Consider the following 25,933-nt stretch of genomic DNA (forward strand, 5'->3'; position numbering starts at 1 on the left):
AATGGCTTCTGCAAATTCCTGTGCTATATTATGTTGTCTGAAATATAATGTAAATTAGGAAGAAACAATAAAACTACATTAGAAAAGAAAATACCCCTAATCCTAGGTTGTCAGTCATATTTACTTAATTTTCTATTCTAGTTTTTAAATTTAGAAACAAATACATTTACTATAAAACTAAATAGTGTTTGTTTTTGTGCTGCATAACTGCCAAATTGAAAAGATCTTCGTAATCAGACAGGTGACAATGCCACTTTTACTTAATACAGAATTGTGTATCACGGGTCAATATAACTGGACTGAAAGCTTTTGTATTTGTTTTCTTAAGTATGTTAAGAGACGGATCTGGCTGTTTCTTTACTTACGACTTATGCAGACTATGATCTCCGATGTGAAGCTTTGGAAAGCATCTGAAGCACTCCAGGGCACACTGCAGCCCAAGGAGCAAACAGCTATTCTGCTCTGGCTTTAAAGCCAACTCAAGTAGCAAATTTTGAGCTCCCAGTAAGGTAACTGTACTAAAAGGTGATGTGCCACACACCCTTGAGTCTAGCTTGAAATTAAAATAAAGATTGGGGGGTACTGTAGATGGTTTTATTTCAGGCTCTATAGACTGAAATTTGCAAAGCCAAAATAGAAGAAAAAAGGTAAAAGAGTATGTTAAAACAAACATATCCACAACAACTAAAACCTTTTTGCATGCTGCCATGCATGTGAAATGTTTTGAAACTGTATTTATAAAGTCACACGCACACAGCTCACACTTCAGTGCAATGGCTGTATCAGTGAACACTTTTAGAGAACAGAACCATGCAAAGAGGAGCAACTGCTTATAAAAATGGTTATTCGGTATTTATTCTGCAATGCAAAGGTGACAAATTAAAATATAAAAAAGCTGTTATGGCTTAACATTTTGTTGCAGATTAAATATGCAGCATTGAAAAATGGAAAGGTGTGGCTTTATCTCTGACCAGCAGAGCTAAAAAGAAAAATCTCTCCATTTTCCTTCATCATCATGGGATACAACTGCTCAGACAATCCAAATTAATAAAGACTTGCACTTTCATATGGACATAAGATCAAGTGTACCAGTTAGGGTCTTCACATTCACAGTATATAAGAAAATACACATGGAAGGAAAAGTAAAGGGTTAACTTAACAAGGATTTATTCACAGGAATACATGTGAGTAGAGGAAAAAAAAATAACAGAAAAGCCAAACAAACAAATGAAATGAAGAGGATCCAAACCAACTCTCACTCTGTAGCTTTGAACTTGCACCCTGTGTGCATATACTTAGGGCACAAAGGGCCACCAACATGCGCCAATACAGTGTAGGAACCCTGCATTACATCCATTAACTTAAACATATCTTTAAGATCATGCTTTGAACAAAAAAAAGGAAAGCTTAGAGGCAATATGTTGAGTGGGAATAAACATTGAAATATAGCAATCATGTTTCAACTTCTACAATTGTCTTTATGTGCCAACTAACATTTATGCAGCCTTTTACAGATCTTTTACCATGTAATTTGAAAGTTGATAAAATCACTAGTAGTATATAACCATGCAGAAAGCACACCACACTGACAGCACAGAGGCAAAGATTTTGCACAGGTATATCAGCTTTCCACATTGTGCAGGTTACACACAATACAATATCAATCTTATTCCTAACAGATCCTAAAAAGATATTTCAAGGCCTAGCTGTAAACTACAGTACTTTATATATCTCTATTCTTAATAAAAATAAAATCCACAAATCTTAAAGTAATTTTAAATGCAGGGCTATTGAATTGGTAAACTGCAACCCAAACTGGCGCAACCTAGGTCAATGAATACCAACTGCACTCTATGTGATGCAAGCATGCTACGGTCCCACTAATTTACATCACTGTCAATCACTATGAGCCAGAGCGCATGCCTGAACCTTAAACTGCACCTTAAGATAACGTGTTGGCCTAGAAATTAAATCTAAGAAGTACAACCATGAAATCATATCCACTAACGTTTTAATGTAAAATTAGATGTCACCTTTAGTTTGATACCCCGACCCCATTTATTCCTCCCTCCCTGCCCAGCCCGCAAAGGTAAAAGGAGTGACTCGTTGGCATCTCACAGGGTGCTTCATTGTTCAAATTTGTTTCGTTTTATTTCCAACTTTTTGGGGGTACCTTCAATTGTAACTTCCAAGAACCTGCTTCTACTAGGGGAGGCAAGCTGATTTTAACTTAGTTTTGTGTAGTTCTTCATCAGCATGCAAACAAGGCCCCGTAACGTGGGAACATTTATATATAAAAACCTTTAATGAAAAAGCTTCCTTACTGCTGTAGCGTCCCACTCTTAGGTTTCTTTGTTGTGGACCATGGGCTTTTCCTCCTCCTTATCCCTACGCATTGTTTATGTGGTTCTTGTTTTGGTACAATTCCCCATAATATTCCAGAAAGTACTGTTCTGTGAGTAGACTGAATAGTTTTTGCTTCTTCACATCCAGTGCAGAGTTGTAATTGGAGACAGATTTCCACCCACAAAGGCTCCAGATGTTAAAACATTTCCCAACATCGACTTAATACAGTGACGGCAACACCTCCCTCCCGCCCCTCCCAGTAGGGTTGGGATTGTACTGTATTCCCTACTGGTTTACCCTTCCCCCCTGTAAAGGGTAACATTTTCCCTGGGTGCAGAGGCTCCCTTATAGTCTCCAAGACTGATGGACCTGCAAAAAACAAAACCAATTTTATCTTTAATACCTGCCTCTCTTTCAGAGCCAACAGAGCATAAAACCAGTCAAATAACAATTCTATCTTTACCTATAAAGAAAACAGGAAATTGGACAAATTGCCAAAGATTATGGTATCTTCTTTTGAGACTGAACAGTTACCTGCATTGGATATGAAAGTGAACGTACATTGGGGACATTCAGTGTACAATGCTTCATATGGAGAATTCTGCCTTGCATAATGTTATTATCTTGACCTCTTTTAGCAGAATGGGTCTCATGCAAACTGAACATTTCCTGCATAATGTCACTTTACATTCTTAAAAGTGACATCACAATTTAAGATAGTCACTTTCCTTATAGAGAATTAAAGGATCACTTACTTTTCTAATATATCCAATGTTTAAGGAAACAAATTCTAATTTTACCCTACTGAGGTCAGAATATTCAGTAATGTCCAAAAACAGAACTTAACACCCATCTTCTTCTTCTTTTTTTTTCTTAAAGATTTGTTTGTTTATTTTATGTATGAGTGCTCTATCTGTATGTACACCTTTATGCCAGAAGAGGGCATCAGATCCCACTACAGATGTTGTGGCTGGGAATTGAACTCGGGACCTCTGGAAGAGCAACCAGTGCTCTTAACCATTGAGCCATCTCTCCAGCCTCCTGACACCCCATCTTCTTGATGTTAGTAATTAGTCATTCTTCCAACCTTAATGGTTATTTCCTACATTCTCAGGTGATTTTATTTTTACTGATGTGACTTGTTAATTGTTAAAACAGACATAAGAAATCAAGTAAGATTACTGCAACAGTTAATCCAATGTCTGATAGTGGTCCTATTACAAAACCACTACTAACCACTCAGGCCAAACTGTGGACACTTGTAAATGTTCGTATGAATTCAGAGGTTAACTGACCCATCAGTGAACTATGACCAACTCCTTTCTCCTGCTTCTGCACGTGAGCACAAAGAAGCAAGAAGAAAAGGTGCAGACCCACTTTCAAATCTAAGTAGAAGAGAATTCTTTCCTACCCCATCCCAGAAGTGGGATCATCACGGTTAACTCTTACTTGGTGATGAACCCAAAGACTGGCAAAGGACTTAGGACTTACTAGCTCAGTGCTGACTCTTCAAAGCTAAGTCACTCTCCTCTACAGCATTCTCATGGCCTAAGAAAGTAAACCCAACACTTCTCAAATGCTGAAGCTGAGGAGTCCTAACTGAAGTGCAACAACAGAGAGGCCTGGACAGCCTGAAGCTATAAACTCAGCTCTACTCCCTCCTAGGGTAGGTACTTGGATAATGAAGTCTTGCATGCTCAGATTAAACAAACAGCTAGCAAAAATAAAAAGAAACCACCCCTAACCCTTGTGATGTGAAGGGTACTTCAATCTGGTATAGGACACATTTCTACACATTTACTGTGGCTTATGGCTGGCATTAGGTAGGTCTCAAGTTGTGCTCAAAACCTGAAGAATTTATACTAGCTCACTATACTGGTCCAAACAGTGAGCCAATTTTGTGTGCAAGGCAAACACAGGAAGTTCTGTGACTATATACCACACTCTGTTTAATCCTCAACATAACGCCAGGGAGCTGGAGCTAAGTGAACACCACTGCTAATCCCACACTGAGAATGGAGAAATCAAGAATGGGGACCCAGCCGGGCGGTGGTGGCGCACGCCTTTAATCCCAGCACTCGGGAGGCAGAGCCAGGCGGATCTCTGTGAGTTCGAGGCCAGCCTGGGCTACCAAGTGAGTCCCAGGAAAGGCGCAAAGCTACACAAAGAAACCCTGTCTCGAAAAACCAAAAAAAAAAAAAAAAAAAAAAGAATGGGGACCCAAGCACTTGGCCCTCTAGTTCCTCAAACCCAGAGAAAGCCAGGGACAACTCTCAAAAAGAATTCTGGGTAGCTGCTAGGTATTTAACAAATGGATGTTAAATGTTGTCTACTTCTAGAATTTTCTAAATTTGTTTCCTTAAAGGTCACAACACACAAAGCCTCTTGTTAAAGTAAGGCGTCAAAACTGAACCATGGGGTTGGGGATTTAGCTCAGTGGTAGAGTGCTTACCTAGCAAGCGCAAGGCCCTGGGTTTGGTCCTTAGCTCCAGGACACACACAAACAAAAAAAAAAACCTGAACCACTTTGGACCCCCACTGTGAATGCTGCCCATGTAGGGCAAAAGAAAACAAACAAACCAAAAAAAGGGGATAAAATAATAGAAATCAAACCAGTGTATCAACTAGGATTCTGTTTATCTAAGGTTCTGGGAGGTTGGGGTCGTGTGTGTGTGTGTCATTATTTGACTGTAGTATTTGACTGTAGTATTCATTAAATACTTTCACTCTAAAAATGTCTACAATTTGTAACTTACCCCTAATTCTGGGACTGCAGCTTCAGTGTATTAGATTAAACACCATAAAAAGCTGCAAGACGCTCTTTCAAGGGAAGAGGAAACTGGTCGGAGAACCGCCTCCAATTCTCATCCCCAACTTGATTTTTAAATCCATGAAGGATCTGCAAAGAATGAAAACTATTAACTTACGAATAAAGACAAAAACTCAGATCTGTATAACTTTAGAAATCAAGCATTACTGATGCTAATTATGATTTCCATTTCAAAGTACTAAGTCTCAAACTTTGTTAAGTAAGCTCTAGACCCTGTGATGACCAAAACTACCTCCATGCTTTAAGCTAAATGTCTTTAGCAACACGATGTACTCCAGAGATCTCTGATATCAAATTAAAAAGTCAAACCTATCTAATGGATAATTATTTTTAAAATGTTGGGTTATTTCAACTTAGAAATGTACAAGCTTTGTGTTTCTGACTGTAAATATAGTCACTAATTTCAAGTGATTCAAGCACATAACAGTACTGTATTTCTTACTCTGTTACAGCTAAGTACAAACTATAATTAATCAGAAGGGAGTACTAACAAAGCAACATAGACTCAATCCCTGTGAGGGGCACCTGTGAAGGTTTACTCTGTTCAAGTTTTAATTTACATTCCAAATTTACCTGGAGAACTTCATGCCATTTTCCACAATTGCAATGAGACAACATGAATCAGTATTATTAATTGGAAGAATACTGGCACGGGCACGGGTTAGTTCCATATCTTAAGATCAAGCCAGATCCTTTGCTAAGAATTTAGGTCACACAGTCAACCAATACTGCTCCAAAGAAGCTAAATTCAAAATTAAGAGGAACTTTAGTGTTTCAACTCGGAATTAACAGTCATAAATGCTGATTAGTTACCTTACAGAACATGTCTCTGAGATCATCTTTTGGGTTAATCCATGATGCAACAGCATCACAAAAAAATATAAAATCCTGTAACAAGCAAGAGGCATTTTAGGTTGCTACTATATTGACAAAATTCAGTAAAAATACTTATGTAAACTTCAGAGCTTGTCATGACAGACTTAGCTAAATCTGAAACATTTAAAATCAACTAGGACCACTAAGGAATTAGAAGTGATTGTTTAATATTTCTATTAACTCATTATCTTCTAGTAACTTATATCAAATTGGAATTTACAAAACAAAAGCAAACCCATCAGAAATGGTCTAAAAGTATCAGATAAAGTCAACAGTAACACAGTTCTGATTAGATTGTAAACAACCTGAAATCACCTATATTTATACTACATGCTAGTTTGAAATAGATAAAGGGAATTAAATTTAACAACCATCTTGAAATAGTAAACAAATAAAACATCTTTTGCATGAAGCTCATTCTATTCAAATTAGGAGTCTTCATGTCATCCAAACATCTACATTTGATGTTAAAACTTTAAGTCCATGGCTGAAGAGAAGGCCCAGCAGTTAAGGGCACTGGCTGCCTGGAAGAGGACCTCAATTCAGATCTCAGCACCCACAGGCCATATACAGTGAGAACCTATTTCAAAACAACCAACCAGGGTCTGGAGAGAGGTCTTAGGGTTAAGAGCTCAGTTGATCTTGGAGTGGGCCAATTAACCAAAACCCCAACCAATCAACCAAACAAATGAACACTGAGTATTTAATTTAGGGTTCCATACATGCGTTTTTTATTTCGAGCCTGTGGTATAGAATTCAATGGTCTCTTCTGTGTTATGTCTGGCCAACTGAACTCCCGTATGTAAAACTTGTCACTAAATAATTAAATGTCTAGAGAGGGGCTGGAGAGATGGCTAAACAGTTAAGAGAGCACTGGCTGCTCTTCCAGAGGACCCGGGGTTGATTCCTAGAACCCACACAGTCACTCAAAATCACGTGTAACTCCAGTTCCAAGGGATCTGACACCCACTTCTGGCTTCCACGGGCATCAGGCACACACACACAAGGTGTACAAACATAAATGCAGGCAAAACATCCATACATATTTAAAAAATAAAATAAAAATAAGTTTTCAAACCAATTTCAAAGAATAACTCAATATTCTATTTAAAGTTCAAACTCAGTAAACTGATATCCATAGACAGAAAGCATGTACAAAGTAAATAAATGGGATCTATATGTGCCTGAAAAGGCTTGGTCCAGCGGAAGACAACAATACAACCTTCCTCTCCCAGTCTGCCATTACTATCTGACTTAATGAAGTAAGGCTTGAGAAAAACAGCAGGTGTGCTGCCATGCCTTAAGACCTGCTGGAGGGAGAGACCTGACTTCTATATATAGGTTGTCCAGACTTTCCCAAGTGTGCCACGGTATGTGTGTGTTCACTCACAAGAAACAGTAATTAAAGCCTACAAACAGTCTTCCTTTACAAATCTGTTATCTAGCACATAGTACACTAAAAACAAAGCCCTGTGAACACCTTACTTGGATTACGCCACTGGGATTCACACTGATCATGGTACAAATCCCGCGGAATGCTGAATCTTTTTCTTCGTTGTCTCTTATGTTTCTCAGAGAGGTACACCTATTGAATTACAGAACTGAGTTTAGTATTCAAAGTAAAAAGCACATTCAACACAATGCTAATAGACAGTATTTAATGGAATAGGCACCACAATAGATATAGTGATTATAATACATTTTCAGAAAGCTTGACTTTTAAGTTTCTCATATTCCTGTATGTCTCACCCATCTTATTTCAATAGTGTTAACAGTAAAATTCATATTTTCTTAATAGACTGAATCTATAAAAATAGATAGCTGGTTTTTTTTTTTACTTAAACTATTAATCAGCCTGAGCCAAAGAGACTATATTATCAAATTAATTTTTTAAAATTCTTTTATGACTTGTATTCCATTAAACACTACTAAAAATGATTTGAGTTGAAAGATTATCAGTTGAAAGAAGCAGAACACAGGCTGTACTGTCACAATATAAACTATTACTATACACTTATGGTATAGATGTTTAACTCTGACATTAACAAGCAAATAAGAGTTTGTACGTAACAAATTTAAACATGTATTTAATGCAATTCAAGTTATCCAAATTAATTCTAAAAAAGAAACGTAATGCAAGAACCTAAATTTATAAAATTTGCATGCATCTTAATTTTTCTGGTGGATATTTAAATGCTTTTATGTATAATCAAGCTTTTTAAACACAGCAAGCATGTGACAATCTTATCCCATGCATCAATTAGTCGTTAGCCACAACATAAAATAAATATACATGACGATGCTACTGAAAAACCTCACAAACCTGATAGGACAAGATTAGTCACATGGTTGGCAATGATTAAGGATTGTGATTTTTTTTGTAACCAACTGAAAATATATCTAAAAGTGAGATAGAGAAAGAAAGAGTGAAGAAAAATGAATTAAAAAAAAAGATTGAATAATACACACCAGGGTCTTATAAACTGCTGTAGCATGGGGGCCACCTCTTGAGGACAAACGTAACCAAGACGACCAATTGTTATTGCTAAGGTAACGCAATCACGGTTATACACCACCAAACGCCAACCAAGACATGAGCAAATGAAGGGGAGGAGAAAATAAAGAAAACAACAAATAACTCAGAAACAAACCAACAGAATCTGTGTATGATAATAAACATAAGATCTCACCAGTGCTGTTCATTACCACCCCCGATGGAAGGGGCAGCAACATATAGAGCATACTCTTGGAAAAAGGAAAACAAAGGAATTAAAGGGACTAAGGATTGAGAGAACACCAAAAACCATCAAGTGCGTTTCTCGTTCACCCAAATGTCAGGACTGGTAAGAGATGAGCGGTTAACGTGAGTGGGCTTACAGAATCTTCCTTCAAAGCCACTCCAAACTTCAGAATATGAAATCTTTCCCCAAGAATTATCAGTAAATGTGATTACATTTATTAAGTTCATTCAAACACCAATCTTTGGAGCTGCATTAATTCAAAATTTCTCAACTTTTTATAAGTACTTACAACCTTTAAAAATCACCTACGGATATTAACCCCAATTTTGGTAGCTTTTAAGTTAACTTTTCTCAATTAGTGGGGCTTTGTTGCTTGTGTCAAAATCCCTGGTCAGACATGAAGTGCCAGGCGGACACCCGATGAACAGGCTGAGCAACTGTTCGGTGTATCCGACTCCATTCTGACAAACCTCCAATGACTCGGCTAACAGCACTAGCCACGAGACAAAATTCTAGTGGAGGAAATTTAGATAGTCCACTGTAATGACAGGTGATATGGACTATAGGAAAAAAACAATCTTTGCTACAAAAGGCCTAACACAAAATAGGTAATAGCATAGCACTAGAACATTATTTAATTTAAAAAAAGAATTAAAAAATGAAGTGGGTAAACATGCTCCATCAAAATTCAGGAATTCCTGACATGTACAAATAGCTGAAGGAGCTGCAACTCAGAACTGCACCTTGCAATTGAAGGTACATACATATAAATACATTTACACACAACGGTAAGTACACAAACAGAAAACAAACCCTGAGGTGCTTTAATGGTGTTCTCTCAACAACTTACAGGTTAACCTTTCATAAAGAAGGGTGGGGTTGGGAGGGTAAAGAAAATGTTTAAGGATTACTTGAAGCAAACTACACAGATAATACTAAAATTCAGCAGATTCATATGAAGCAAGAGAAAGAAAACCTATGTTCGAAAGACACAAAACTATGCAACATTCTCATTAAACAGGCAAGTATGAACAATCCAATGAAACATGCGAGAAAGCAGATGATGGTCCATTGAAAAAGTTCAGTGTAGGATATACTAGTTGGAAACAGCAAATACAGCAGACTAAGGATTGGCCTCAGGGAATATTGAAAACAGAGTAAATTGCTAAAACATGGTGATTTTAATAGTTTAAAGCCCATTCTTTGGGGTAAGGAACGAAGTCAGTAATGTATGCCCCACTTGGGGCAAAAGTAACTGAATGAGTCCCGTGTGGTTCTCATACTGATTCAGTCCATCAACTTGTATGGCATTATCAACTGTTTTATTATTACTGAGGAATGATCATGCCAGGAGTATAATCTAATATAAAAAAAGCCAATTTGTTGAAGGAAGTATAAGACATCCACCAGGTGATATCCCACAAGAAACTTCAATATACATTACACTCAACATTTATTTGCAGTTATGCATTCACATTTAAAGATAAATAGGAATGTTTCTTTCGGTTCAACAATATTCTTATAATAGCCAAGTGATTCCATTCTGAATGTCATGTATAGGTACTGCATTCTAAGAAGATAAAAACATCTGCCAACATTTTGAAACCATTCTACACATAGACTGTTATATTTTTCAACAAGAAAATCTAATTTACTTTGAAGTAAACAGTACCCATACAGCCAATCAGCCAGATAACTGTTCCATAATTAAAAGATTTCCTTCCATACCAATAAACAGTATAAACTTCAGTTCATGAGGGTAAAACTGTGTAATTTAAAAATACCAAATTAAAATGCCTCTGAAAACTTTCATATTTGGAAAACCTTATTTTAATCTTTTTCCAGTTAGAGTGGCAGGACTCACTTCAACTATGAAGAAACTACTAGAATTATTACCTCAATATATAAAGAAAGAGACGTGCCGGAACTGTCAGCGAGGGTGGGAGGAAGAGACACATCACCCTCTGTGTGCTATTGTATGGAAGGCCCTCTTTAACACCAACATGCTTCACATAAATGCAGGAGGGGAACAGCTCAAAAAGAAAAACCCCACCAGGAACTGCTTACGTTCCCGATTTAACAAGAGTTTAGGATAAAATACAAAATACATATGACATTTTGAGCCAATTAGTTGCTGAATTATACTGTTTTTGGCCATATGTAAATATATATTTAAAGTCATTACTTTTCTCAGTAACTTTCTGAATTTAAAATTAAAAAAAAATCATATGACCCAACGATTAGCTTAGCAAGAATATATATATTAGAGGGCAGTGAATTTGAGAAAACGTAGAAAACTGTTTTTCCAATGTCCCTACAAACTGGCAACTGAACACAGCTAAACTAAGACACTGTTCTCAAGAACTCAAACCCATGACAACACTAAGTGGCTGGATTGTCAAAGCGAGCTTTGCTGTGGTTTCTCTGCACATCTCGATGTCAACTTAAGAAGTCAATCACTCTCTCTTCCCCATAACATTCAGTCACGTGGTACCTGTGTTCTCTAACAGCGTCTTTGGTGTGTTGGGTCTGTTAATGATTTCTACAAGCTGGTGTAACACCATAGGGATGTAAGGCTGCATCTCTATACCTAGGTCACACCACACAGAGAGAGAACAAGAAGAGAACGTTAAGACAGCATCACAGAACAGTTTTTCCTTCCTAACGACGACACAGGTTGTCCCCCCCCCACTCTCTCCGAATCTTAAAAAATTCAAAACAAACCAAAACAGAGCAGTGGTGAAAACAATCAAGGCACCTACAAAGACACAGAGTTCAGAGGTAAAATAACCTTACCCATTTGAATTGATATTTCCCCAATTGCCCAGGTGGCATTGTTGCAGACTGAAATAAACTCTGGATTTAGATTTGTTCCCAATATTGGCATGAAATCAGCTAGGAAAAACAAAAAGAACAACAAAGTAATAAAATAAGGCTATGTAGTAAATTTGTCAAGAGCAGACTTCTAACTAAAAAAAAAAAATCTAATTAACTAGTTAATTAATTAATTAATTAATTAATTAATTATGTATACAGTGTTCTGCCTGCATGTATCCCTGCAGGCCAGAAGAGGGCACCAGATCTCATTATAGATGGTTGTGAGCCACCATGTGGTTGCTGGGAATTGAACTCAGGACCTCTGGAAGAACAGCCAGTGCTCTTAAAATCTGATCCATCTCTCCAGCCCCACCAGACTTCTTACTTTTAAAGGAAATCTACTAGATAGAAACTGAAATCCAGGCAAAAATTTATGTTTCATCATAAAACAAATGTTACAGTTTCAATTCTGAAATTGATAAAAATATGCAATTTTTTAAAAAGTTGGTAATATTTTTTTTTTAAAAAAATTACATAGGTAATATCTGGCTACTGAATTTTCATACGAGGCTTAAGCATAATTCAGATAGCAGCTCCCCACCACATTTATTTTTATCTTATACGTGTAGGACTTTTTTGCCTGAATGTATGTGTCTATACACATAAACATCAGTAATACTAACCTAATCTGTGCCAAGTAATGTCCTTAGATACTGTTAACATTCCCAGATAGCAAAACTGACCCAGGGTGAGAACCACTATCTACTTAGTAACCATCATGGTTGGTAGCATTACCAAAAAGAGGGACAACTAGTTTCCAGGTACCTTCTGAAAAAGTGTACAAAACTTGGGACAGAGAGACAGCTAAGCAGTTTAAAGCAACTGCTATTCTTCCAGAGGACCCAGATTCAGTTCCCAGCAGCCACACTACGTGGCTCAAACTGTCTAACTCTAGCTACAGGAAATCCTGATGTCCTCTGACCTCCCTGGATGTGTATGCACACAGTGCACTTAATGCATAATGGCATACACATGAACATAACACAAATACTCTAAAAAGCACACAAATCCATCTCTAAAACAAAGAACCCACAAACCTGCACCCCAAACCCTGGAAGTGAATGGAAGCTTAGTTTCTCGACCTAACTGCTAATTTATCACAAACAGTGAACGGTGGTGTGCTGTGGGATGTTCTGTATGGCAAATGTGTTGCTCTGATTGGTTAGTAAATTAAATAAAACACTGATTGGCCAGTAGTCAGGCAGGAGGAAGTATAGGTGGGACAAGGAGGAGAAGAATTCTGGGAAGTGGAATGCTGAGTCAGAGACACTGCCAGCCGCCCCCATGACAAGCCGCATGTGAAGATGCCGGTAAGCCACGAGCCACGAGATAGATTTATGGAAATGGATTAATTTAAGCTATAAGAACAGTTAGCAAGAAGCCTGCCACGGCCATACAGTTTGAAGCAATATAAGTCTCTGTGTGATTACTTGGTTGGGTTTGAGCGGCTGTGGGACTGGTGGGTGATAAAGATTTGTCCTGACTGTGGGCAAGGCAGGAAAACTCTAGCTACAGTGCTGTGCTTATTAAATAACACCAGAAGTTCGGTCAGTACACTAAGAATGTCAGTAAGTTCAAAACAAAACCCTGGATCTTTTTAATAATGAAAAACAATGACAAGAAAGATTTTAGAGGTAAGTTCTGAAATACTGAGTTAAAAAATACCCGTACTCTTTTTGTCTATGGACAGTAACATATGAGAAACATGGTTTAACATGTATTGACAACAGAGCTTTGTTACACACTTGCATGAGCAGCTTCTCATAAGAGTGTTTTACAGGGGCTGGAGAGATGGCTCAGCGGTTAAGAGCACTGGCTGTTCTTCTAGAGGTCCTGAGTTAAATTCCCAGCAACCACATGGTGGCTCACAACCACCTGTAATGAGATCTGGTACCCTCTTTTGGCCTGCAGGGATATATGCAGGCAGAACAATGTATACATGATTAATAAATAAACCCTAAAAATAAGTTTTATAATTTAGAAGCTGGGAAGTTGTGTTACATGCATTTAATCCTAGCACTCAGGAGGAAGATCAGAGGAAGGGAGATCTGAGTTTGGGGCCAGCTTGGCTTATAGAGAGAGTTCCAGAACAGCTTGAGCTGTTACACAGAGAAATCCTGTCTCGAAAACAAAACAAAATATATACTTATATATAAGAAAGCATTAAACTAAAACCATGACTAAACATACTATAGTTGACATTATTTAAAGTCCAGAAATAGTTGATTCAAAAGCATATTCCTACTGTGTGCAGCGGCACACACCTTTAATCCCAGCACTGGGAGGCAGAGGCAGGTGGATCTCACTCTAGGCCAGTCAAACCTACACAATGAGACAGAAAAAGGGTGGTGGTGGTGCATATTTCTGTCAAATTAGATTGTTAAATTGTAGTTTGGTGAAATTTGTTTTTAATAAATATACAACAATTAGGACAGATATGATACCCCACACACCCAAAGCAGAAAACATTCATACCTATACAAGGCTTAACATGCTGAAAGCAAGCTTTAGTCAGATCACCTAGTAAGGCGAAAGAACTCTGCCGAACTTCGGGCATTTTATCCTACGAGAAATAAGAAGAAATTAACTTCTTGTAACACAGAGAAGCAGGCTCCAACTCATTCACTCTTCCAAATCTTACCTGCATGCACTGATACATTAGTGTCAGGATGTTACTTCGGGCTACCAGCTGCTCGATGTTGCCTCCCAGCCCTTCAGCCAGGCCACTGAGTAAGTCGAGAGCCACAATCATAAAATCTTTATCTGGAGCTTCATATTGTTCTGGTTGAGCATTATTTAGCTGAAATTAAACACATTGTCTTTGTTGTTGCACACTGAAAAAGTGGGTACATATTATACATATCTCTAAAATTATGACAGTCAGGAAGAAAAAAGTATAAAAAATGATGTATATATTTACCATGGCTTGTGCTAGAGTCTTCTGTACTAGGTTTACACAGCGCTGATACACAGGCTCACAATACGGAAGGAAACCAGACTGCAAGGCTGTGGCAACGGATGAGAGGCACTAGAAAGAATCAAGTACACATACTAAGTTTTCAGATTTTAAAAAGTCTGTCATTTATGCATCTGTTCTATGATGCTATCACAGCAGGTTTATCCTTTCAAACCTCATTTGTTGTCAATTTGTCAGCCAATCAGAAAACAATTAACCTTATATTACATCAGGTATTATAAGCAGTCTAGATGTGATTTATACAGAGGGAATATAGGGTATGTATAAATTATACACAAACATGACATACAACTTGAGCATGAAAACAGATTTTGGAGTGTGAGGAAGTGAGTATGCCAGGCAGACTACTGTGCCTATGGTACAGCAGTGGCATGACTATCATGGAGCAACCAACCACTTTGTCATTTAATCAAAGCCTTGTTCCACAGGAGAAAATTCATATTTGAGACTGTATATCTGGTCAAATGGTCATGGATAAGATGGTCAAAGACCTCTGGAGTGAAACTACTGTTGTTTTTTGCTAAGTGGATATGTTGTCAAAATACCTAAATATTTACACTTACAGTCAGATTAACCTTAAGCTTCACCTTCGTCATAGAAGCACCTTTTTGCTTTGAGAAGCAGTCAAGGGCTGAGAATAACTGACTTTTGAATGTTCAGCCCTAAATGAGACATCTATACACCCTCTCCCCCAAGTGCAGGGAACGATACCATGGAGGAGGGGTTAAAAGAATACAGAGCTGGAGGATGCAGAGGAGTGCTCTGAAATGCTGTCTTCTGGATCCGACAAGGCCACTGCACTCATACTTCACAGTGGCACAAGATCAAGCTGGTCAATATTCCAGAACAGATGGGAGAGGGGCTCATGAAGGCCACCCCTAATTGAGCAGCTACTGATGGCTGCTGAACTACAGAATAGGAATTTTTCTTTTGGGGTATACCTGCTGGCACGGTGCTCTGGCAGATGGCCCCATGCTCATGGGCATACATACAGACAATATTAATTGGGCTAAATAGGTTACTTAAAAAGAAAACAAAAACAAAACAGACAAAAAACCAGGTATGGTAATGTACTCCTTTAATTCCAGCACCTGGGAGACAGAAGCAGGGGGATCTCCATGAGTTCAAGGCCAGCTTGGTGTATAAAATGAGTTTCAGGACAGCCAGGGCTACACAGTGAGCCCTCATCTTAAAACAAAACAAAAGCCATTTAAGTGGGAGGGACGCACAGGGATGCAGTTTTAGGAGTGGGAGAGAAAATTTAGGTAAAATACGACCAAGATACATTCTCTACATGTATGAAATTGCCAAAGAACAAATTTTAAAATTCTGCAAAACACAAGTTATGTGCCTAATCAGCATTTCAACGGAAACTGTTCTGTGCTGTGGGATGGTCTATATGTCAAATTGCTCTGATTGGTCAATAAATAAAACACTGATTGGCCAGTGTCCAGGCAGGAAGTATAGGCAGGACTAACAGAGAGGAGGAAGGAGAGAACAGGAAGGCAGAGGGAGACACTGCCAGCCGCTGCCATGACAAGCAGCATGTGAAGATGCTGGTGAGCCACGAGCCACGTGGCAAGGTATAGATTTATAGAAATGGATTAATTTAAGATGTAAGAACTAGATAGCTAGAAGCCTGAGCCATTAGGCTGAACAGTTTAAACGATATAAGTCTCTGTGTTTACTTGGTTGAGTCTGAGCGGCTGTGGGACTGGCCGGTGATAGAGATTTGTTCTGAGAAACAATTGACACTTTATCATATCACACACACACATTTTGGTTCAGAACATGTCTGTGATGGAATTACACTGTTGGAATAATAGAACATTATCAGCTCAGCATACCTCAAGTAAAGGGAAGAGATCTTTGTCTTCATCCTTTAACATGTTCCATTTCTGGATCAGAGGAGGCATCAGCATCTGGATATATTCCTGTTTACACAATGAAAAACACAGAACTTCACTGTCCTCTGTCAACAAGTTAGTTCATTCTGAGTTCATGAAAATTAGGGCCCATTTGGGGCAACCGTGCTAAACTTTTACAAACCTACTTTTAAGACCCATTCTTCACTTTATAGCTTCCTTAAAATTTTTCTACTCTATTTCCACTTTTGAATTCATATGACCCTGATTTAAAGTAATCATATTTATTTTCTAAAAGAAAATGTGTATAAGTATCTCATTCCTTTAAAATCTATTACTTGGGTTTCTTTTCCTCTTTTTATTTTTAGGACAGTCTCACTATATAGTCCTAGCTGGCCTGGAATTCACTGTGTAATCAAAGCTGGCCTCAAAGCCAGAGATCCATTTGCCTCTGCCTTCCAAGTGCTGGGACTAAAAGTGTGTTTCACCACATCCAGCATAATTCACAACTTGTTAAATCACAGGTTTTAATCCTAAGACTATTTGGGGGTGGGAAGGCCTGGCTGTGGCCTATGACATAGTGACTGTTGTCTTACAGTGCGCTCACAATAGTCACACAAGAGGTACTGGCTGTAAAGCACAACCGATCCCGACACCAAAGCAGACCTCCAGACTGTCTGGCTTCCACGTTGAGGGGAACTTAAAAACACAGGTGAGCTAAGGCTCTCCCCACAGGAGCCACGTGTCTCATCAAGTGGCTGTCAGCAGGGGCACTGAGCGATGTTCAAAGTCTTTAAGCCTCCCCTCGTATTCTACCCCGAGACAGACAAGACACTGCACTGCTCTTCGGCATTTTCAATCCACCACTCCCATTCTAACTCTTACATGGTAGACTCCTAATGCCTGCTGTGCTCTGGAAAGAAAGCACAATGTTCAGACGCAGCAGCTTTGAAGCCAGCGCTAAGTAGTGCTTAAGTGGCACTAAGTAAATGTAGAAACCCAGAGTACGAAGTCTTTTTTATTCCTTTCCTCTAGACGCGATGCTATTGCTAATGTCTACACTAACCATCAACTTTTTCCATTGCTCTCTCTTTCCTAAGAGATTCTCAAAGGAGCAAAACCTAACTGTTCCCACTTCTCCGTCTCTTCACTTTGAAATACACGCTATGTATTTATCGCAGCTTATTGTAACGTCCCCCAGCAGTCATCCTCAGAGCTTACTGGCTTGTTTAAATGATGTCCCACTGAATCTGCTAGCGTCCCTATGGCATCGTACAGGATGAGCAGGTTCTTATGCTGGTATTTACTGAAGGCGAAGACCAGGGTATCGAGTATGTAAGCAAGGTACGGGACAAGCTCTGTACAAGCCTCCTCTTCTAATGTTGCAAAGGCACTACAATGAAAAAGAGAAACACAGGAAATGAAGTCTCCTGTTCATACGACATTACACAGTATACCACGTGTGTCTCCTTGCCTCACTCTACATGCTTACAATGGTTTTTAATATTTTTCATTTCTCTCATAAATTTTTTTATGTGTATATGCTTGGGTCTGTATGTGCTCCACATGCATGAAGGAGTTCTTGAGGATAATATTAAGTATCTCATCCCCTGAAATGGAGTTACAGATGATGGTGAACTGTCATGTGCTGCTGGGAACTGAACCTCAAGTGTTCTTAAGCGCTGAGCCTTATCTCCAGCTCGCCCTTTTCCTTTAAAAAAAAAATTTTTTTTTTTGAGAGAGGGTTTCTGTGTGTAACAGCCCTGGCTGTCCTGGAGTTCACTCTGTAGACCAGGCTGGCCTCAAGTTCAGAGATCTGCCTCTGGGATCAACGTGCACCACCACTGCCGGGCTCCCCCTTCCTTAATATGCTACAGTGGTGAGATCTAAAACTATTAAGACTTCTGGTCCTTGTATTTATCCACTCAACAAGTTTATTTGGTGTTTACTATTCGTACCGTTAGAGTGCTGGGAATGCAGCAATCTGGAGTGTAAGCTCCAGAACCTAGATTTAAAACAAAAAACAAAACCACGTGTATTAGTGATTGCTTGTATTCCAGAGCTGGGAAGGCACTTGGTAAGCCAGCCGAGCCTAGTGTGCAAGTAGGCTAATGAAAGATGCTGTCTCAAACACGTGAACATACGCATACAGAACACTTACTGATAAGCTGAAATGGCAGGTCAATAGCCAGGTGCTTGCCTGGCATGTGCATCTGAGGTTTGATCCCTAAACCCACATAAGGGACAGTGATAAAAGGAATTTAGAGTTAAAAATTTAATGGTAGGCACCCTTGCTCCAGGAAACAGACACTAGCAGAAATGAAAGCAAATAGTTTTGATGTGAGAAGAATGCCCTAAACCCAAGAGAAGAGCTACTGGCACAGATTCACCAAGCACACAATGTCACTGTGGATACACCAAAAGTCTGCAGGACATTCTGTCAAGTTATGGCAGGGGAACTGTAGACTGAAGAATTATCTAGAATGTTGTTATTCCTTTGAGAATCCACGAACACTTCAGTTGACAGAATAAGAAAGCAAAGGCTGTGTCTAGCTAACAGTCACATTTTGTTCAACAAAACCATGAGTAAAAATTGTAAAATATGATAATGTGCAAAGACCCCAGAGCTACAAATCAGTCCTATTAAAACTGAACCCAGGAAAACTAAATTTCCCATCATAACTGCAACACTGTGTGTTATAAGCACTCCATGGATGGTTAGATGTCAATACACTACTACTGGTTCAAGACCAGGCTCACTTTCACAATCAACACCATGTTATAAATTGTCGCACCTGCAAGCGGCTTCTTGTACTCTCTTGTTGCTATCCAGGATACGCTTCAGCAATTCTGTCATTAATGGCTTCAGGTATGTATCTGGGGGCTGGCTGACTACCCAGTGTGCATAGCGGCTAAGAGTCCAGCAGGTGATGGAACGCACAAGAGCCTTTTTATCAGAGAGGCACTGAATGAGGTGAGGAATGAGCTCGGGCAAGTATGGAATCATGCCTTGCATGCAACCTAGGAGAGAAGAGCAATCTTTAAAAGTGCTAAATTCAACTGTATATAGAAAGGGCACAAGCATCCATAAAGAAAAATTTAGTAATTTCCAGTGCTACAAACAGAAAAGTTGATACTGAATTATTTAAAATAACAAACCAGAGTTCATTGTCCCTAGGTATCTTATACAAGGTTAAAATTACATTTTATTATAAATTTTGTCATGAAAATACTGTTTTTCAAAGATGCCTATAAAATGTTTTGGAATAGATATTTACAGCTAAGACAGGACAAAAGAACAATCCTTTCTAGAGGGTAATGACATTTGTTTCACCAAGTTTCCTAGATTTACCTGGGGAATAAAGCTATTTCCCAAGCAACAGCCCTCACACATCAGATTTCTACCTTTTAGTTTCCTTTACTGTAACAAAAACATCTGTAGAGCATATGGCTGGGACTAGAAGTGAGCCTGTCATTGTTTGTAAGAATAAAGTGGTACCTAGTAGGGATTTACATTAAGGTGGCTTCTGAATTCAATCATCTCTTTTAAGTTCAGTATGGATCATAGTCTTGTCTACCACATATTAAGTCTTGCAAAGCAGAGGCATGTAGTATGTGAATTCAGATTGAAGTTTCCGCTTACTAAGTTAACAATTCCTTAAATAACCTAGCCTTATTAGTAACAATTCCTTAAATAACCTAGCCTTATTAGTATCTATTAAGAACTTGGTAATTCAAACTGGACTTACCTTCAGCAATTGCTCCTAAAACCAAGATGCCTGATTCTTTAACAACCCACTCGTGATGGAAAAGCAGTTCTTTCAGAAGTGGTAAAATGTGTGGCAAGAGCTCATCACGATAAACATTCGCGAGGACGTCTAGAGCAGCGGCAGAACATTTTCCTAAAGAAATACATTTGATTAAGATACTTTGTTCTGTACTTGATTACAAATTCTTCTATCTTTGTGGAAAAATCTAATGTTCTACTCAATCCAATGCTTCCAGAATGTCACGGTTATTATAAAAGGTGTGTGGCAAAATGTGCTCACTTTAAAGCAAACAGATGAAAATAAAGTCTCACTTAAAACAGCGTTCTACTCAGGGCCAGGCCTACAGTGGCACATCTCTCAGAGGCCAGCCTGCTTGATACTGAGTTCCAGGCCAGAGAGGGCTACATGAGACCCCATCTCAAAAACAAAACAACAAAATACCAGCTTAGTTCTAGTTAACATTTCTTTCTTTCTTTCTGATTTATTTACTTATTATGTATACAATGTTCTGTCTACATGCAAGCCTGCATGCCAGAAGAGGGCATCAAATCTCATTATAGATGGTTGTGAGCTGTCATGTGGTTGCTGGGAACTGAACTCAGTACCTCTGAGCCCTCTATTTAACACTTCTAATAGTACCTTTCTAGCCCTCTAATACTTCTAATAGTAGATAATTTAGAATCAAGTCTACTTCTTCCTTTTTTTTTTTTTTCAAGATTAAGGTTTTTTGTGTATAACCCTGGCTATCCTGAAACTCAACTCTGCTGACCAGGCTGGCCTAGAACTTACAGAGATCTGCCTACCTTGGCCTTCCAAGTGCTAGGATTAAAAGAGTACACCACCACTGCTGGACTCAATAAGCATATCATTTATATGGAAGTTAGCCACATAAATTGGAACAAAATCATTACCACATAAAATATTTTAGAAAAATTCTTTATATAACTATGGAACTATAAACCAACTAAGATTTCATTAACAAGATAATCAAATTAAAATAACAAAGATATAACGTATACTTTTTTCCAATGTAAACTAGAGATAGCAAATAGTTGATTACAAACTTCAGTCAATAGCAAAATTTTGTACAACAATAAAAGCTGTTACGTTGCCCACAAGAAACACTTCATCTATTAAAAAAGGTCTTAGTTATCACACACACGGTAGATTTGTACAACTGAATAGCACAGTGGCAAACAGCAAAAAAAAATTTCTGTGCTGAAGCTACCCTGAAGAACAGCAAGTATACACAATCTGGTGTCTTTGGGAAATCTGGCTTTAGCCCTAAAAGGCTCATAGGATTTTCCATGTGGCAGGGTAAAGGTAAATGGATGTGAGCAGTTGTTGAACGAAACCTATTGTCAGTAACATCTATCTAAGCCAACCTATCAATCCTCTTCCTACGAAGGTTGTTGAATGACTAAATGTGAGATGCATACAAAGCCTTTGGCATAGTGCACAGCAAATTAGACATGCAGAATAGCAATTATGTGCTCCAGGATGACAGAGATTGCAAGACAATCATACAGTTATTAGAAATCCCAACACTTGGAAAATAAGAAGGGCTAGGTCCTTACCAGGATGTTTCTGTGGCAAGGGGCATCTGACAAAGTATGGAGACACTGCTAATTGTCATAACTTGTGTGCACATCATTAGCATATTATAACCCTGAGCTAGGGCAGAGGTTAAAAACCAGCTAGCAAGCAAAAACAAAACAGGAGAGCCACGTGCCAAGGTCCTGAGGTCTTGCTACATGGGAACCACACTGTGGTGCTAAGGGCATCTTTGTATCAAGGAAATAAACGGCACAGTGGTACCCTAAAGTCAAGGCAGTAGCATGCAGCCTTCCTTGACATGTAGATCCAATTACTATGCTACATCAGAGGACCAGTCACTTGATATAAAGGGAGAACAGCCAAGCCAACAATAATAAAAACTTAAAATGAAAAAGAACATAGGTTAGAATGCCAGTTCCATAGGTGATGGGTAAGAGGAGGAAGAAAAAAAAAAATCAATGGACTTTAAAATACAATTCTAAGTTTTGAATATGATGAAATGGAGAAGATCCCTATTGTTAATGACAATTATATCCAACATATAAAAGCTTGTTGGGAAAACAGGAAAAGTCTTCTAAGGAGTGTAATAAGGCACAGGACATAGTAATGGTGCATGACTGTAATCTCCATACTCAGGAAGCAGAGGCAGACGGAGTGATGAAATTTCGAGGTCAGCCTGGTCTATTCAGCAGGCTCCAGGGCTACATAGTGAGACTCTGAATGGGGGGGGGAACCCCAACAAACAAGATGAATATGATGATTATTAAACACCAGAGCATGCTCTAAGGGAAATAAAAATCAAAGATTCCTAGTCACATTCACTAGACTGGCAACAGAACAAGAGATGAATGAGAAACAGATGCTGATACCGCTGGGGGCAGAGGGGAAAATGTGCAGCCACCAGGTGAAACATGACCCAACAAACCATATGCTGGATACTCTGGCCAACAGATCTGAAAACACGACCACACAAATATCCACCAACTGATAAAAGGAAAAGTATGTGGTACAGGAAAAAACTATGGGCACATGCTACAACATGGCGGCCAAGTCACAGCTGGTCAGGAAGGGCCATTTATGAGCAGCAAATCCTTAGACAGACAAACTGATGGCTAGTGGGGATGGGGGTAGCAGAAATATCCACATTAATGCACACGGTGATGACTGGACAGATTTACAGATCAAACGCACTACATCACTACACTTTTCTTGATGAGGTCTCACCACTTGGTTCAGGCTGACATCAAGCTTCCCAAGAACTGGATCACACACCAGCAACAATTTATCCAGGTGAGAACTGTGCGTCCTTCCCCCATCCGACTTACTCAGATTCCAGTCAGAAATGGTATCGTCATCATCAATCTCATCGTCGTCGTCATCTTCCTCTTCAATTCCATCCTCTTCATGCTGCTGAGCCACTGTCCTGGAGCGATGAAACCGTGGCCTTATGTCCTGCTCACTATCAGGAATTGTCTCATCTTCTTCCACGTCACCCTGTTGTCATGGAAACAGAAACCTTCAGTGGCTATTTCATTTGAAGCTATGCATACCTACATACGTGAAGGAAGCAGAACACCGTACAGGTCATGCACAGCATTCTGGAGTGTGCTTCCTGGGAGAAAACCACTCCCTCCGCAGTAAAGAGGTCTCTGTGAAAGGGGCAACAGAGTATATGACACGTGCCAGGTCCCAGGCCCTTTCAGCTCCTAGCTGGTGCAGTAAGAATAACCCAAATCAAGTCCCGATCAGCAGATTTGATCATGCTTGTTCCACTTTGAACATCTGTAGCCTATTACAGGTAACAGGAAGTCTTTACACAGGGTCCAGCTTTAATTTTTTTAAAGATTTATTTATTTATTATATACATATACACATATTGCAGGCCAGAAGAGGACACCAGATCTCAGTACAGATGGTTGTGAGCCACTATGTGGTTGTTGGGAATTGAACTCGGGACCTCTGGAAGAACAGTAAGTGCTCTTAACCTCTCTGAGCCATCTCTCCACCCCACAGGCTCTACTTTAAATAAATGTCCTAGTGATCACATTCAAAGCTTTATCACCAATACAGATGTTATGCTCCCTAATCAGAGAACGGTTTCCTTACCTTAAGCAGGATGATGTCTATATCTGAGTACTTCATGCCATTCACTAACACAGGAATCAACCTAGAGAGAATTAATGAAACAAAGATCTAAAGATCCACAGAATTTTAAGTTGTCTTAACAACCTTATGTACACTAATTAAACCAATGATAACAGTGGCAATATAGTCTTTGAGCATATCCAGTGATACATTGCTGCTCCTATTAACTCAAGGAATATGAATGGGACAGGTTTAAGAGATATTGGTCAGTCAAACCTTCATCTCAAGTTCCAATATAGGAGACCAATACAACAGTAACTAAACACTGCAATTATGCTTCTCTGTCTAGATAGGGTTCATCCTCTGACCTCCACATGCCTGTTCTGGCAGCTGGGCATCCACCTCCAACACACGAATAAACTATTTTCATGTAGTTAAGAAAAGGTAATCTTGAAAATCTATTCATATCAATAATGAAATCCAACTTCTTCAGAAGCTCCCTCCACGGCGAGTAGGAGTGTGCTGAGGACAAGCAGCACTTGACACTTACTTAGGCAGATGCCTTACAAGTACATCTTTGCAAATTGGCTGTTCAGCCAACGTCAGCCAGAATTCACAGGCCTCCAAAGCCACGTTCTCATCTTGGTCTTGGGTCCTTTGCAGCATGTACTGTGAAGGAAATCCATAGTACTCATCAGTTTATCCTGGATAGTACACAGTAATTTAGTCCTGATCCTACACTCTGTAATCATGGTTTCCAATCTGTACTTCTCTCTCTCTTAAAGCCATGTGCCTTTTAAACAAGACTAAAACTAAAGAACCACTGCTTAAGAATGAAGTTCTGATTTGTATGCATTACTGATCTGCTTCTGTGCAGGGGTATGGGAAACTGCTGGATTTTCTGACATGTCAATGTTAATCAGAGAAAAACAAAAATAATTCTGTATGTCTTCCTTAAAATGAATTTTAAAATAGCAAGTTGTCTCTTGTAGATACTTTTCTCCATAAGAAAAGTGATATAAGTCAATATTTTTTAATTTGGGAAAAAAAGTTATATTTCTTTCCACCTTGTTTTTATCTTCTGGAGACAGGGCAGATAAGCATGGATCCTAGGCCGGCCTGGAGCTCACCATGTAGCCCATACGGCCTCACACTTAGGATCCTCCTCCTGTCTCCTAAGTGAGGGAATTATAGGTGTGCATCACCACACCTAGCTCTAACATTCCTTAACTACAATTTGTAGTTTCATCAATGTGTTTTATCTATCATGTGCTCTGAATACATGAAGTTGAATTCACTCATGGGATTTCCTAGTATACCTGGGACTGGAATCAAAGTCAATCAACAAATTTCTAATACACTCTCTCTTCTGGACTAAAACACACTGCATGGCAAAATACAGCAACTGTCAGAGACCTGTTCTACTCCGCTATATATCAATTACTAGGCTTCGAGTATTGCTGAATAAAATACTACATAACGATATAAATTAGGCTCCCCACCTGTGACCTACACCAAGTGATAAAATTTTAAACTTTCTGATTAACTTCAAATTCTAACCTTTCAACCAATCATGGCTGACTTCATAGACAAAACAGACTCCAGACACCACTTCTATACTTCTGACAACAGAAGATGCTACACACTGTGGATGCCAGCATTTTTTCTAACACATCTTTAAAAACATTATTTGTTGATTTCATATTTGTATTTTTGTGGGCTCCTGCTTCTCTGTAAGTGTGCCCCTCGTGTACAAAGTACCCAGAAGCCAGAAGACGGGGTGGACCTCTCTGACCCGGAATGACAAGCAGCTGTGCGCCTCCAAGGGCGAGGGTTCGTGGAGGCTCCACCTTCAAGAGCGGAGGGCACTCCTAACTACGGTGCCATCTCTCCAGAGTCTCTCACCACACCAGAGAATGCTGGAAGCAGAAGTGAGTGAGGCTCTGGACAATATACTTCACAGGCTTAAAGCACCTGGGAAGCCATGTAATAAATGAATATGACTACAC

General features: G+C 39.1%; 1 protein-coding gene across 3 annotated transcripts in view; it reads right to left on the reverse strand.

Moving 5' to 3' along the window:
• Positions 1–378: 378 nt before the first annotated feature.
• Tnpo1 (transportin 1) overlaps positions 379–25,933 on the reverse strand; it is an 85,228-nt gene continuing 59,673 nt past the window's right edge. For 2 of the 3 annotated variants that reach the window (XM_076552115.1, XM_076552116.1), the window contains exons 9-25: positions 24,475–24,593; positions 23,946–24,006; positions 23,165–23,333; positions 20,262–20,414; positions 19,308–19,533; positions 17,734–17,905; positions 16,495–16,581; positions 14,591–14,698; positions 14,312–14,470; positions 14,146–14,233; positions 11,590–11,688; positions 11,288–11,383; positions 8,522–8,597; positions 7,538–7,637; positions 5,990–6,064; positions 5,103–5,245; positions 379–2,715 (exon numbers count right to left, since the gene is read on the reverse strand). In XM_076552115.1, coding sequence (XP_076408230.1) covers positions 5,138–5,245; positions 5,990–6,064; positions 7,538–7,637; positions 8,522–8,597; positions 11,288–11,383; positions 11,590–11,688; positions 14,146–14,233; positions 14,312–14,470; positions 14,591–14,698; positions 16,495–16,581; positions 17,734–17,905; positions 19,308–19,533; positions 20,262–20,414; positions 23,165–23,333; positions 23,946–24,006; positions 24,475–24,593 — 1,896 coding nt within the window. In that variant the 3' untranslated portion in view covers positions 379–2,715; positions 5,103–5,137. The remainder of the gene's footprint in view (positions 2,716–5,102; positions 5,246–5,989; positions 6,065–7,537; positions 7,638–8,521; positions 8,598–11,287; positions 11,384–11,589; positions 11,689–14,145; positions 14,234–14,311; positions 14,471–14,590; positions 14,699–16,494; positions 16,582–17,733; positions 17,906–19,307; positions 19,534–20,261; positions 20,415–23,164; positions 23,334–23,945; positions 24,007–24,474; positions 24,594–25,933) is intronic. The other variant, XR_013044830.1, reaches the window with a different exon arrangement.

This window comes from Peromyscus maniculatus, chromosome 15 (genome assembly GCF_049852395.1).
Source record: "Peromyscus maniculatus bairdii isolate BWxNUB_F1_BW_parent chromosome 15, HU_Pman_BW_mat_3.1, whole genome shotgun sequence".
Lineage (NCBI taxonomy): Eukaryota > Metazoa > Chordata > Mammalia > Rodentia > Cricetidae > Peromyscus > Peromyscus maniculatus.